We start from the raw sequence: 13,180 nt of genomic DNA, 5'->3' as shown, positions 1-13,180 counted from the left end.
AACCTACCAAATGTATGCAGCTTGCCTTTGTAAAGAGAGACGGTATCTGCAGGGAAATTGGTGATTAGGTCCTTAGTAGGAGTAATAGTACGAAAATGTGAAACAACTTTGCATCTAGATCTGTTAGAGCAGGCAGAGGTGTCATCCAGCTCGTTCCTGCTTCAAATTCTTTGTTAATATTTCCAACTCTCTAGAAAAAATTGTTAAAAGTTTGTAAAAACTATAAAACAATTAGTTACCTTCCTTTACTGGCTGTTAGTTTTGTTATCTGGTTGGGTGACTTGTGACATGAATTATTTTTATTGTTTTAATTTAAAATCTACTTTATCCTAATGTTTTTGTTTTTCTGGAAATATTCTGCTCCTATGAACATTCACGGTATACAAAGTGAAACTTTAAAAATCAAATAGATATTTTAAGATTTTTGTTAGCTCACACTCGGGTGTACTGAGTATTCAGAATATGCAGGAAGGAATTCCAGTGATAGGTCTGTGCTTTGTTCAGATTGAATAGTTACTAGGTAATCCCCTCAGTCCCAAGTCTCCTATTTCATACTGGCAAGAAAAAGCCAATGCATTCAAATCCCTCATTTTCTTAATTTTACTGTCTAAGAGGGACAAATTCCTTAATTCCCTAGAGCTACTGTATAGCTATTCTTTAAAAAATACATTAATAAAAGAAAAAAACCTCCCTCAGATTTGGGAAGCCCTTTTTTAGGAGAATAATGACAACAAGTCCATACTACCCCTTTGTACCATAAGCTCTATAATCAGGAAAAAGCAACACAGTTAATAAAATACACAAATTTAATTTTTTCATAACTGCAATATCTTTTAAAATTATTACAGAATTCTCCTTATTAATTCCCATATCCTGTACTCACATTTTCTGTATATATTTCTTCTATCTCAAGTACATTTAGGTGTCAATTAAATTTGAAATATCTACATTTGTCAGCATTTCATTTTTGGCCAGTGTGATGTGCTGCTGATTTGTCCATGCATCCTGACACATGAAAAAAGCTCCCGAGATGCAGATCTTCCTCATTAAAAAAGAACCCCATACTATCATAATGGTACGCAGAGCCATGGAGCGCATCCCCAGCTTTATTGCACTGTGTTTCTGACATGATATTTAAAAAGGAACAGCCACGGCTGTCAGTACTGTCATATGCTAGTGCTAACCGAAGACATGTTAAACTAAACATTAGAAAGAGATCAGCAAGTCATCTGCATGGTAACTCAGCTAAGAGATTAGGTAGGCAGGAGCTGGTGCAGTCATGTGGAGATGATGAGGGTTGTAGCTGTGACGGACACATCCTTTTTTCCCTCTAAGACTGCAGCAGTGCCTGCCTTGTAGCCGGGCTTGCTGTGACCTGCCTTTTCAGAGACAGCTCTTTGTGTATGAAATTCTAGCAAGTGGTGGGTGGCAGACTGCAGGAGAGTTGCCGAATTGGGTTAATGAGGGAATAGGCACTTTTTTTGGATTCTACTGCCTCAAGCTAATAAAAAATTTAGACGTGGACAATTTTAGATTGTTCATCCCTGATCTTGGACTGAAATCTCTTACAGAGCACACCAACAGTGAAACTTAACTGCTTTCTTCTTTCTAATTATGAGATCCCACTTTCATTTAAGGAGTCTTGCAACAGCAACAAAACCGATGCATATTAACTGGCTATATATTTACTCTTCCTTGTACTGAGCTGCTCTGAAGTGCAATTGATGATCTAGCCAACAAGATCCTATCTTATTTCTTCATAGTTTGTGCCCAGTTTATTTAAAATGTGCACACAGACATGATACATTTGAATTTAGCATAGTCTGGATGCAAACAAAAGGTGTCAGAGGCACTGCTTTAAGGGCAACTACACCAATCCATTTATTATATGCACTTACCAAACATTGAGTGCATCGGCAAGATATGTGGAAATTCAGCATCGCTCTTGATTTCTGGAAATGATTTTAGATTTTCTGGAATCATGTTAAATGATATTTTGCTCTCCTAAGACAAAAAGATGTGCATATAAATTAAAAAATGAAATATTTTTAAAGTATCTTTGTTTTCTGATTTATTTTAGGTGGAGACTTTTGTTAATGTAAATTGAAATTTTTGGATAATAGTAATTTTCTTAAAAAAAAAAAAAGTTTAAAAAAAAAGTCATAGCAGTTTTTTCCCCAATGCAGCGGCACCACCTCACTTTCCCTGGATGCCTATTATAGCAGGAGAGAGGAAAAGAACAGCCGTGCAACAGCTTTAATTGGAGTACCACAGACTATGATTTAACACTATCAGCTGCATCCACTGCCACCACTATTTTAGACTTTTTATTAATTAGCTCTGACCTGATTGTGAATAAACATTTATTCACAGCGGCAGCTCAGGCCCTTGTCAGCTGTCAGTTGCAGTGTCCGACTTCTCTTTTTATGACCTAATCTTTTAGACTGATTTTTGTAACTTTACTATACAGTTGTTCAGTGATTGAGACAAAAGAACTAAAAGAGTGAAGGCAGATTATGAATTCAAGTGCCACTAGCAGTAGTTTGTTAGTACATCTGTACTATAAAGGTAACAAATCAAATTCTTTCTCTTTCTATCCATGCTTTTGGTCCTGTTCTGATTTCAGCATAACCTTGACTTACCTATAACGTACGTAGTGGTGTGATACATTTGCATTGCCAGACGATGTCTACAGGGTCGGCACTGATCCTTTGTCCCATGTGATAAGCCTGATTCTGCTTGCACTGCAATAACAAATTTTATTCTGGAGCTCAGTAGTAGCAAAATTAGGCTCCCCATCTCAATTTGTATTGCTTTGTGTCATTCACGATGTATGTTTTGATTCACTACCATAAGTAGGATTTTATCAGTGATATGTGGTTGATAAAATGAAGATGTTTGGGAAGAGACCTCATTCGGGTGACTAGAGACAATGTTTGCTTTTATGATCCTAGTGATTTCTTTTCCATTGTTCTAGTGATGGGGGGAAGAAGAGAGACCTGTAAATGATGCTCTCTAGCAACATCCATCAGTGTTCATCAGCCTGTGGTTTGGTCCATAAGAGACGTAAAGGTGGTTTATAATGCCGTTGAAAAGAGGTTTTCTTGGGTTTTTTTCATTTCCATTCATACACACTTAGATATGCCGGAATGCAACTGAATGGGGAGAATAAGTAGCTGTTTAAAATTGACTATATGTTTTATTATAAGTGTGTATAATTTTGGTGGCTCTACACACTGTTGTCCTTGAGTTTTAGTAGATTGAAGAGCACTGGGCTGTAGTGTAGAGGCCTCTGATTAGTGATGCTAAATCTGGATGTGTTTTTACTGCTTTCACTTAGTTGTGAAGCATTTGTCTTAATATTTAATTTGTGAGAATATATTTTCTATAAGCTCTTTTGCCATCCAGAGCTTCAGTGTTTCAGAGGTTAATGAACAGTGGCTCTTGCTTCGTACTGTACTAAAGATTAAGATATTTTAGCATTAGAAATGAGGCAATATTTGCTATTAATTTCCTCATACTCTTCAACCTTGTCGTTCCAATGTCTTGCTGCTTAAGTATCCTGCTCCTGTCCTCTTTCCTATTCCACTAAAGCTCATAATGCATTTAATTGTTTAAAGCAGTGATAGCCACTCCTGAATTTGCTCCAGTGTTAACAGTGAATCTCAGAAGCTTCAACTTTATGCAGAAAAGAGTAATTTACTGGGTTTTTGGTGAAACTGAAGCAACTGATAGTTACAATAAATAATAGAAAAAAAATAATAAATTCAGCGAGCTTTTAAATCTTTTTCTTTTATCCCCCAACCAGTGTATGTTTACCCAGACCTATAGAGGCGTGCGCAACTCCTTGTACGTTTACTAAAAATTTAGGGATTGTTTTCATTAGGTACAAGAGCAAATCCTGGAGATCTGACCTCTGTGTGTAAAATAAAAATGACTAATATGTTCTTGCCAAAGTCTGGTGAAATATTTTTGGTGAGGAGGGAGGGTGTTTGGGTTTTTTTGTTGTTGTTGGGTGGGGTTTTGCGGGTTTTTTGGGGGAGGTTGTTTTTAATTGCAGCTAAAGTGTGTTTCCAGAAGCACTTCTGATTTTAAGAAGTTTGCATCTGAAAGGATTTTTGTTCCAGGCTGCTGCTAATGAATTCATAGATTGATAGTTGCCATCCTGTGCTGCAAGAGAAATTAGCTTGCGTCCGTTTTCTGCCAGACTTTGAAAGTCGTTAACCATTGAGGAAAGAAACATATACATCTTACTTGACAAACTGCATTTCATAGAAATCCTTGGACAGCTTTGGTTTTATTATAGTGTGAAGCAATTTCAGATCTCAAAACCAGATACAAGTAGAAATTGTTACCCGCAAGTCAGCCCCTTCATATATCAGACTGTCAGTCTAAATATCTGTAAAGCAGAGAGGTAGATCTAATGTTTGTTTGCTTGTGGTCAGAGCTCAGAGAATCTGAGCAGCAAAGATGTATTTCTAAAGAACAAAAAGTTGCTCAACTCCCTAGAAAATTTAGTGGGGAAAAGATAGGTTTCTGTATTGGCTACTTTTGCAATATGGGTGTGATTGCAGGCCTTTGTACCTTTCCCAACTGGGTGGCACCCTAGACGTTTTTAGAAGAGTTGTATTTTCTGCCTGAAAAGTAGAGCTCAACATTTACCTCCAGAGCTCTTTGTGGTGGCAGTCAGTCATGTTCAGAAATGATTTAGAGCCTACGAATCACTTGGTTTCTTTCTCCTCTGGAGCTTTGAATGTGACAACTTGATAACTTCCTTTTCTCTTCCTGTTTCCCTCAGCCTTGTAAAGCCAATGCGACACTATACAGTCTTCCTCTCTGAGGACTCTTCTGATGATGAATTTCAGCAGGAAGAGGATCCTGTCTCTGGCTTCTCTGAAAACTTTTTCTTCTCTGCTCCTTTTGAATGGTCTATCCTTTATTCTTTCATTGTATTAATTCAGACTTCGAACAGTGGGGTTTGCATTGGTCAGGGTGCCTGCTCCTATACTTGGAATTTTGGAAATGCTCCTGCAGTCTGTACAGCGCTTGATGAATGTTCAGCATTTCTCCTGCTTGTTTGTTTTGATATTTAGCGGCATGTGAAAGCATAATCCTGCATGAAACGCTCTGCAGCAATGCCCCGCTTACGGTTTTACATCGACTGGAGCTCTGTGGGATGTAACCCTTCTACTTGCCCTTTGTTCCAATGTGCTGCTTGTGTTGCTGTCCAAACCTTCTGCCGTTCTTTATTGTGCAGTGCTGGCGGTGCTTTTGGGATTTTCCTGTGAGCCTTATTTCAGTGCAGTTATCACCTTTTTCTAGTTTCGGTTGCTTGATCCCATCCTCTCTGTTCTGTCAAGTACCACATCCTCAGTGTCTACAAGGAGTTGCCATGAAGGTGTCTTCCGAGGATGTTGAGTACAACCTGACCTAAAATTCTACAAGGAACAGCATGCAGCTTGTTGGGTTTACTCCCTGTGTTATTTGTGTCCCAACTTTTTAATTTGTGAATTGCTGTAAATTCCCAAACCTCTGCAACTTAGTCTTGCTTAGTTTTGAAACATGGTGCTGAGCAGCTTGGCTCTATCACAGCTACCAGTCCACAAGACCTCTGTGTTTACTGCAGGCTGCAGGATGCTGCCACCTGCCCAGGACACCTGTGTTATGGGAAGGAGTGTTGGTGTCAGCTCCTGCTTAACTGGCCAGTCTTCCCCAGGCCCAAACGTATCTTTTGGAAATGAGAGTAAGGGGGAGGGAGGCACACCCGGAGTCAGCTATACTAAATCCCTTACTGCATGTCGGAACATACCAACCCCCGCGGGCAGTCTTGAGCTATGGCCTCACTGAACATCATCCACAGGATTTGTTCTTTCCTAATCTCACCTGCTTGAGGATTTCTAGGGGGAGAAAGGGAGATAAATTGCACAGAATTATGCTCATTCTTTTAACAAATGCAGTTACGGGCTTGACCAGAACCTGTAGGAAGAGATGCCAGGGTACTGAGAGCTGCTGCTTCAGAAATCTGCGTGGTGCCAGATTCGGGCAGTTCTGGGTGCTGGGAAATGGATGCCCAGTCACATCTGAGCACCTGGAGCTGGCCGGATGCAGTGGCGTTGGACTGGGCTGGAGAAAGAGGCTGCCGGTTTGATGGTGGAGTCTCCAGTTGCTAAAACCCATGGTGTGATGCAGAAGACGAGTTCAGAGACTGACGGGGAAGGGCCATGACTGCAGGCAGTTGGGCATGGGGAGACAGGCAGGTGGGTTCAGATGCAAAGGGCCAGAAAATTGTTCCCACACTCTTGTGTTTGGGGCGGAGGTGGCCAGGGTGCTAGAATGGTTTGTTTGCAGAATATTCCTCAGGGCTTTTTTTGCAGTATGATCTAGTGCTTAGCATTTGAGCATATATTTCGAGAGACTAAAGATATGACCGAGATGTGCAACATCACCCTCTTCCTAAGGACATGTACCATCAGCTGTCTGTATTGTACTTGCATTATTACGTTCTTGTGTTGCTAGCTGAATGCCTGCTATTTATGTGTTGATGAGTGAAGTGAGATGAGCTGTTTATAAATTTGCATGATATAGATGTATTATAATAAAATATGGAAAGAGGAGGAGGGTTCTTCCGTAGTATCTGTTTTTGCAGGTCTCACAAATATTTTCTTTTAATTGAAACCTTGTTTAAATACCACAGTAAAACTGGCTGCCAGTCAAATGCCAATCACCACAGATATGTATGGCACTTCTTGTTATTAATTGGATGCACATTATGCTGCTGTTCTCTGTACACAGAACCAATATGCAAATCTGCTGGTGTTCATTTTTTTGCTGAGGTATGTGCAAGAAAAGCATCCTGCTAACTTGGCCTCGGCTGTAAATGTAAAATAGGTGTCTCCATAATGGATTGTGTTGTTTCTTGATAAGATGACACCAATGTAATCATTGGAACTCTGCACAGTGTTCCCAATTATTGCAGGAAAACACTGAATTATGTTCTGTGCTGAGTTAGCTTGAAGCAAGAGAATGTAAGTGCCTGCAAAACGCAGGGCACTTGGCAGTGCCCTCGCTCTGACTTCTTGGTACAAGGACCGAGTGTGATGGCAATGGTCTGCCCGAGGGGCAGGGCCAGACTGTCAAAACAGAGAGCTAGCATCCAGCTACTCCTGCTCTGAGCGAGTTCTGTCATCAGCCTATCTGTAACTACGTGATCGCAGCTTTCCTCTGAGTGCTTCCCACTCACATCTTTTCCCTTTCTGAAAAGTCATCTTTGTATGTCCTGCCCTTGGTCACTTTGCTCACATACCTGCTGTTCACAGGGCACTGTAAGCTGTATTTTGCCACCCAAAAGCTTTTTGTAAAGCCATCCAGCTCCTTAGTAAATACTTGTTAAAAAAAATAATTAAAGACAGTCATTTGCAACATGATTTTTCTTTCTCTCCTAGGCCTCAGCCGTACCGGGCCCTGAAAGAATCTGACAGTGCTGATGGGGAAGAGGTGGTCAGTCCAGAAAAATCAAAAGAGCCTCTGCCTTCCAGCCCTCTGCTCTCAAGCAAGTCCACAGAAATCAACCTCCTTGAAGACATTTTCCCTAACTTAGAAGTAGAAACGCAACCTCAGCCTCTCAGCCAAGCTAAGAGCCTAGAAGACCTGCGGACTCCCAAAGAAGAGGGAGATCACCGATGCACGTTTGATTACCAGGTTGGGACAGGGTTCCATGTACGCTGGGGGTTTTGCACAGAACTCGGGCTGCCTGTCTTCGTTATTCTCTGAGGAACATTTTCATGTCGTTGGGTAGATATGTCCATTTTCCAGCCATTTGTTCATGTGTTTCAAAGTTCATTTCTGAATTAAGAAATTATTGGAATGGGACTCAGTGGAAAAAGTTACTTTCTTATAACTAAAACTACAGCCTTTACTTCTAAAGGAGGACATATTTGCCCTATTTCTCAGAATCTGTTTTGTCCTTTGGCTATCACACACAGTTTTCTTTGAAGCTGATGCTCAGCAGTGAGAATAATACCTGGGAATTTTCAAGTCCCCTCCAAACTGCAGGTTTTTTAAATTATGTTCATTTACTCTGGCCATTTTGGTCTAGGCATCATTTGAACAGTCTAGATTGCTCTGTGTTGTGAGGACATCAGCAAAAGTTAGCTTTTTTTATGCTTTCTTGCAGAGAATGGATCTTGGTGTGTCTGAGAAGAACAGGATTGTGCCAACCATGAAGCTGTCTCACCCTTACAACAAGCTGTGGAGTATGGGTCAGGATGACATGGCTATTCCTACCAAGTATTCCCAAAGCTCACCAGAAAGGCCCTTGACTGCGCTTGGTAACACATGGAGACCCCGGAGCAAAGACAGCATTCTGGCTCCAGCAGAAAAGGACGAACCAAATCCTGCCATTCAAGGGAACATCACCATTCCTAGGCCGCAGGGAAGAAAGACTCCTGAACTGGGAATAGTGCCGCCACCACCAGCGCCCAGGGCTTCCAAGCATCCGACTCCAGCTGGGCCAACAGAAATTCTCACCACCCACACTACAGGACATAGCCATTTGGTTTCAGATCTTATCCCAGAGCCCTTTGGAGCTGGTAGTGTGTCCTTAGACCCTGAAATCCAGCAGTCTGTAAATTATTCCTCTCATCCATCTCAGCTTTTGTCCAGTGCTACCAGCACTGCTGAGATGCTCCAGCCTGTCAAAGTGAAGACAGATAATACAGGTAACGAAAGCGACTACCTTCTTAATCTCCTGGATCCATTGAAAACAGCCAGCTGGCAAAGCAGTGGCCCACAGCAAGGTCCCCGCAGCCTGCAAAGCTCAGCCACTCCACCTTCCGTAGCTAGCTTTGTCTCGGTGGCAAGTGATTTTGTGTCTCCTCCAGCTGCACCATTTGTTCAGCCACTTGGTTACCCTTCCCCAGCACCACCACATTTTTTACAGCCATCTCCTAACCCATTTACACAAACGGTGCCAGGAGCCCTGTCAGTGTCTCTTGTGAGACCGCCAAGGGGCTCTTTCACCCCCTCTCTAGGTCATGCTTATAGCTCTAGCTTCATAACGCCTAATTCTAGCTTCTACCCACCACAAAGACCTCAGCCAAACATTTCAACACTATCCATGCCAAACTTGTTCAGCCAGGCTCCAGCTGTGCCACCAGCCGGGTCCTTATTGCTGCAGAGTCACAGCCCTTCTCCAACAAGCTCCCTGCAGCCAGCATGTTTAAGTGGTCCTTCTAAAACCAGAACATTACAGGTGGGCCAGTCCAGCTCAAAGGTAGATCCCAAACAAACGCTAACGCTCCTGTCTAATGAACCCCCTTTGATCCCTTCCAGGCCAGCTAAGGGCTTAGAGTCAGTGTTACTGTCCTCAAAATCTGAGGAGACAAAAGATCCATTTGAAGATTTGTTAAAAAAGACAAAGCAAGATGTGTCATCCACACCAGGTAAGGTTGAACAGCTCAGAAAACGATGGGAAACCTTTGAGTAACGCTCGTGATGGCCTTTTGATGTCCCTTTGGAATTGACAGAGGGGTTTTTTGGGTTTTTTTGAGCCAGCATAAAACCAAGCATTTCTTTTATGGAAGGCTGAGCCAGGATAGCTGCAGGACCATCACCGTGCTGCAATTCACACGAGTGCTTTTTGCCCAGAGTTAGGAGTCCCCCGTTGTCCTCATCCCTCACTCTCCACCACTGAAAATGCCCATGGCTCTTGCATTGACCAAAGCACGAAGGTAGTTGGGGTTTGGGTTGGGTTTGGTTTGGTTTGTCACATGCAGCACTACTGATGCAGAAGTTCCTCCTTCCCTAATATTTCCAGTCCTTAGCACTGCCGGGAGCATAGCACGGCGCGTTGTACTGGTTTTCCCACCCGTGGGAATGGTGGTCAGGTTTTCTTGTATTACACATACAGCTACATCATGTTTTGCTTTCACGTGTAAAATGCAGCAAACAAACGCGGACTTGTGGGCGGCACTGAATTACACTCTGAGTTAGTCCTGTCTTGAACTACAGACATTCATTTAGGTTGTACTCTGGGCTGAGCTTTTGTTGCAGGTTTTTGATTTCCTCCCCCGTACACTGACACTGAGAGGTGATAGGGACCTCTGGTGCAGAACTGTCATAATTCCTTCTCGCAACAAAACCGTGGCACAGGGCAGTTGCTCAGGGCTTGGTCCTGCATCTCTGTTGGGAAACTGGAAACACCAGCAATTGATTTTCTTATTTTTTGCTTTTGTTTATTTGTTTTTGTTAAATACATCAGAAAATAGAGGCCATAAAGAGTATCCTAGTTCTTATATATGTGTGTTAATATTATACATAAATACTATAGATGGCAGTATCTGAATGGGATGTAACAATATCTTACTTCATTATTAAAAACAAAAAAAAAAAAAAAAAAGAGGGAAAAAAAAATGAGGTCTAAAAGTTGCCAGCTCCTGAGTTCAGATGAAATGCCAGCATGCTGGGACAATGGCCCGGGTGCAGATAGACCCAGCAGCAGCGCTCGGCTCTGCAGGCAGAGACCAGGCTCAGTGGAGCTGAGGAAGTGCTGCGACGCTGGGAGGCTGCTGTGTGGCAGCTGCATGTCCCTGCTGGGCAGCAGAAGGGCTGACTGCTGCCGTGGTGCACCGGGATTTCCCCCTGGGCGCCTTCAGCCTGGCTGAATCCCGCAGTCTTTCTCCCGCTGTTGGCGAGAACCCTTTGTGGGTAGAACAGGACGTGAGCTGGACTGTGACATGGACTGCCAGGTCACGCAGCACAAAATGCAAGGGAAAGGTTCAAGGGTACGTTCATTCTGGTTTTCTAAGACACTTATCTGTGGCAATAGTAGTCTCAAGAAATTTCATCTTAATCTTGGCATCCCTTATAAAACCTGCTGTCTTTGCAGTGATCATTTTTGTTTTACTTAAGTGGTGCTTTTTTGATTTTGGGTTGTGTTGTTTGGGGTTTTTTTTGTATTTAGGCACAATCTGATGTAAAACATGTTACTCTAGAAGAAGTAATCACATCACCATTAAGCCTTTGATAAAGGAAGTCATTTTGGACACATGGGGAAATTCTTGTAAAGCTTTATCTGATTTCCAATGTATCTATTTTATTCATGTAATCTTGGAAGTTTTCTTACTCTCGTGTATGAAAATGGCTGTCTATGCGTTTGAGTCTGTGCAATACAAAAGAAAAACACACTCAATTTCTGAAATGCCAACAGTTTGGGAAAGACCATAGTATTACATTAATATTACATTTCTGTAAAGTACTGTTACTCTGACAAGCCATTCAGTTGGATTTGTATTTTCTTTTTGTGTTGGAACACAGATGGTTTTAGTATTGCATAGTAAAATAGTTAAAGTCTAAGCTAATAGCTCCATTTTATTTTATACAGTTCAGAATATGAACATTATATATAACTTCAGTCTGGAATTTCAGCTCTCCTTTGCTATGAGCTAGATAAAACTTTCTCGACTATGATGGATATGTCCAGGGACCAGAACGTTCTGCGTATGACATGCCATTTGAATTTCACATGCTCTTTTTTTACAATTTGTAATGGCACACACTGATTAGATGCTGAGTAGACCGATTACACATGCTTAACTAAATAGAAAAACGCTCAGGTAATTCTGTGTCACTGCAAATCATTTTGCATTGCTGATTAGTTTGCTCTGTCCATGTTATGGAATATTTTATGCAGTTGATTTTTTTTGACAAACAAGCACTCTTGGATTATTTTTAAGTCAGTTTTGAGACACTGAAAAGTATGAACACTTAACACAAATGGCATTAATCACCCTTGAAGGGGAGGCTGAACACACCTCTGAGATCCAGGAGTACAAGGCAGCAGCTCCTGGAGCGTGTGACCTTCCTCACTTCTTGAATAGCATTTGCAAGCAAGAGACTGTTTTACGTGCTTCTCATAGTAAAGGAATCAAACTATCCCTAGGGCAGGAGTTACATTTTTTTTTTGTCTTATTTAAACTCAGGAATTTCTAACATGATTCGTTCCTAGTAGCACCAGGTGTAAACAAAGTGCTTGTCTGGGAGAGCAAGAAATGGCTGTACACCATTTCTTTTTCTGATGGGGAAGTATTTTTGATGTTTTTACTAATCTAGCATAAGAAGTGGTCCTTTTACTTCTTGTCTGGTATTATTCATCGATGACTTTATATTCAGCTTTGTAAATTTTCCTGTACTCGCCATGCTTGTTTGCGTGTTTGGTACTGCTTTGCTTATTTACTGATGCTTTCTTCCATTAGAAATAATTTTTATTTTAAAAAAACCAAAAACAAACCCACCAACCCTCTTTTAAGTTTCTGATGCTGTAGAGACGGTAAAAACCATTTTTATAGTTTGTTCGTGCATTGGGTTAGAAACATTTTAGACAGACACTGCCATTGGAAGCTGTCGCAACACACATGAATGTTGTTGAAGACTGGTCTCTCATTGCCTTACATGCACACGTTAATTAATTACGAGAGGTTTGTGATGTCTCTGCACATACTAGGGATCTTTTTCTAACCTGCAGTGACTGGGCTGAGCTGTTTAAATGTCTGTCCCCGTGCCTCCCCTTTTTTATGTGTGTGGAAGAAAAAAAAAAAAATCTAGCCAGAGATGACACCTGCCCCGTTCTCTTTCTGGTTAGGAGGTGGTTACAGCCTGTCTGTGACAAATGGCTCCACTACTGCGGGAGAGATTCATATCCCGTTACCCAGCCCCAGGCACCCGCTGAGGCAGTGACAGCCTGAGGAGGGACGAGCGCGTGGTAACGGTTCTCCTCTTACCCGGGAACGTTTCACGGAGTGTCCTCAAAAAAGCACGTAGGGAAATGCTAGCTAACTGCTTCCTCACCTCTAGTCTACTTGTCTTTTTAACGTGTTTTGTTCCTTGTACACTCACCATACAGGCTTTATGGTCAAAGAGGTTTTGCTTTTTTTTTTTTTTCCTCAACATCAACAGATTGAATTGATTAGCAGTGAACAAGAAGCCTGTTAGTTGTTGCTGCTTACAACATCCAGGTCGGGGGGGGGGGGAATTAATTTATTTATTTATTTTAAAACTTTGCTCCTAACAGTTGGAAGTTAACCACTTTTGGTACTTTTAGGCACTGGAGCGTGTTTTGGTTAACTGACTGTGGTTTCAGGCTTACCTGGTTGTTCTTAGCGCAGCAGTCGCTGTGATGTAGACA

General features: G+C 41.8%; 1 protein-coding gene across 11 annotated transcripts in view; it reads left to right on the top strand.

Moving 5' to 3' along the window:
• DENND1A (DENN domain containing 1A) overlaps nucleotides 1-11,931 on the top strand; it is a 213,369-nt gene extending 201,438 nt beyond the window's left edge. For 8 of the 11 annotated variants that reach the window (XM_075772395.1, XM_075772396.1, XM_075772394.1 and 5 more), the window contains 2 exons: nucleotides 7,443-7,698; nucleotides 8,174-11,931. In XM_075772395.1, the coding sequence (XP_075628510.1) occupies nucleotides 7,443-7,698; nucleotides 8,174-9,484 (1,567 nt within the window). In that variant the 3' untranslated portion in view covers nucleotides 9,485-11,931. Of the gene's footprint in view, nucleotides 1-4,798; nucleotides 4,928-7,442; nucleotides 7,792-8,173 lie in introns of all 11 variants that reach the window. The other 3 variants (XM_075772403.1, XM_075772402.1, XM_075772401.1) reach the window with 2 other exon arrangements.
• Nucleotides 11,932-13,180: the final 1,249 nt, after the last annotated feature.

Source organism: Balearica regulorum, chromosome 20, assembly GCF_011004875.1.
Source record: "Balearica regulorum gibbericeps isolate bBalReg1 chromosome 20, bBalReg1.pri, whole genome shotgun sequence".
Classification (NCBI taxonomy): domain Eukaryota; kingdom Metazoa; phylum Chordata; class Aves; order Gruiformes; family Gruidae; genus Balearica; species Balearica regulorum.
This window is presented reverse-complemented; position numbering and strand designations above follow the sequence as displayed.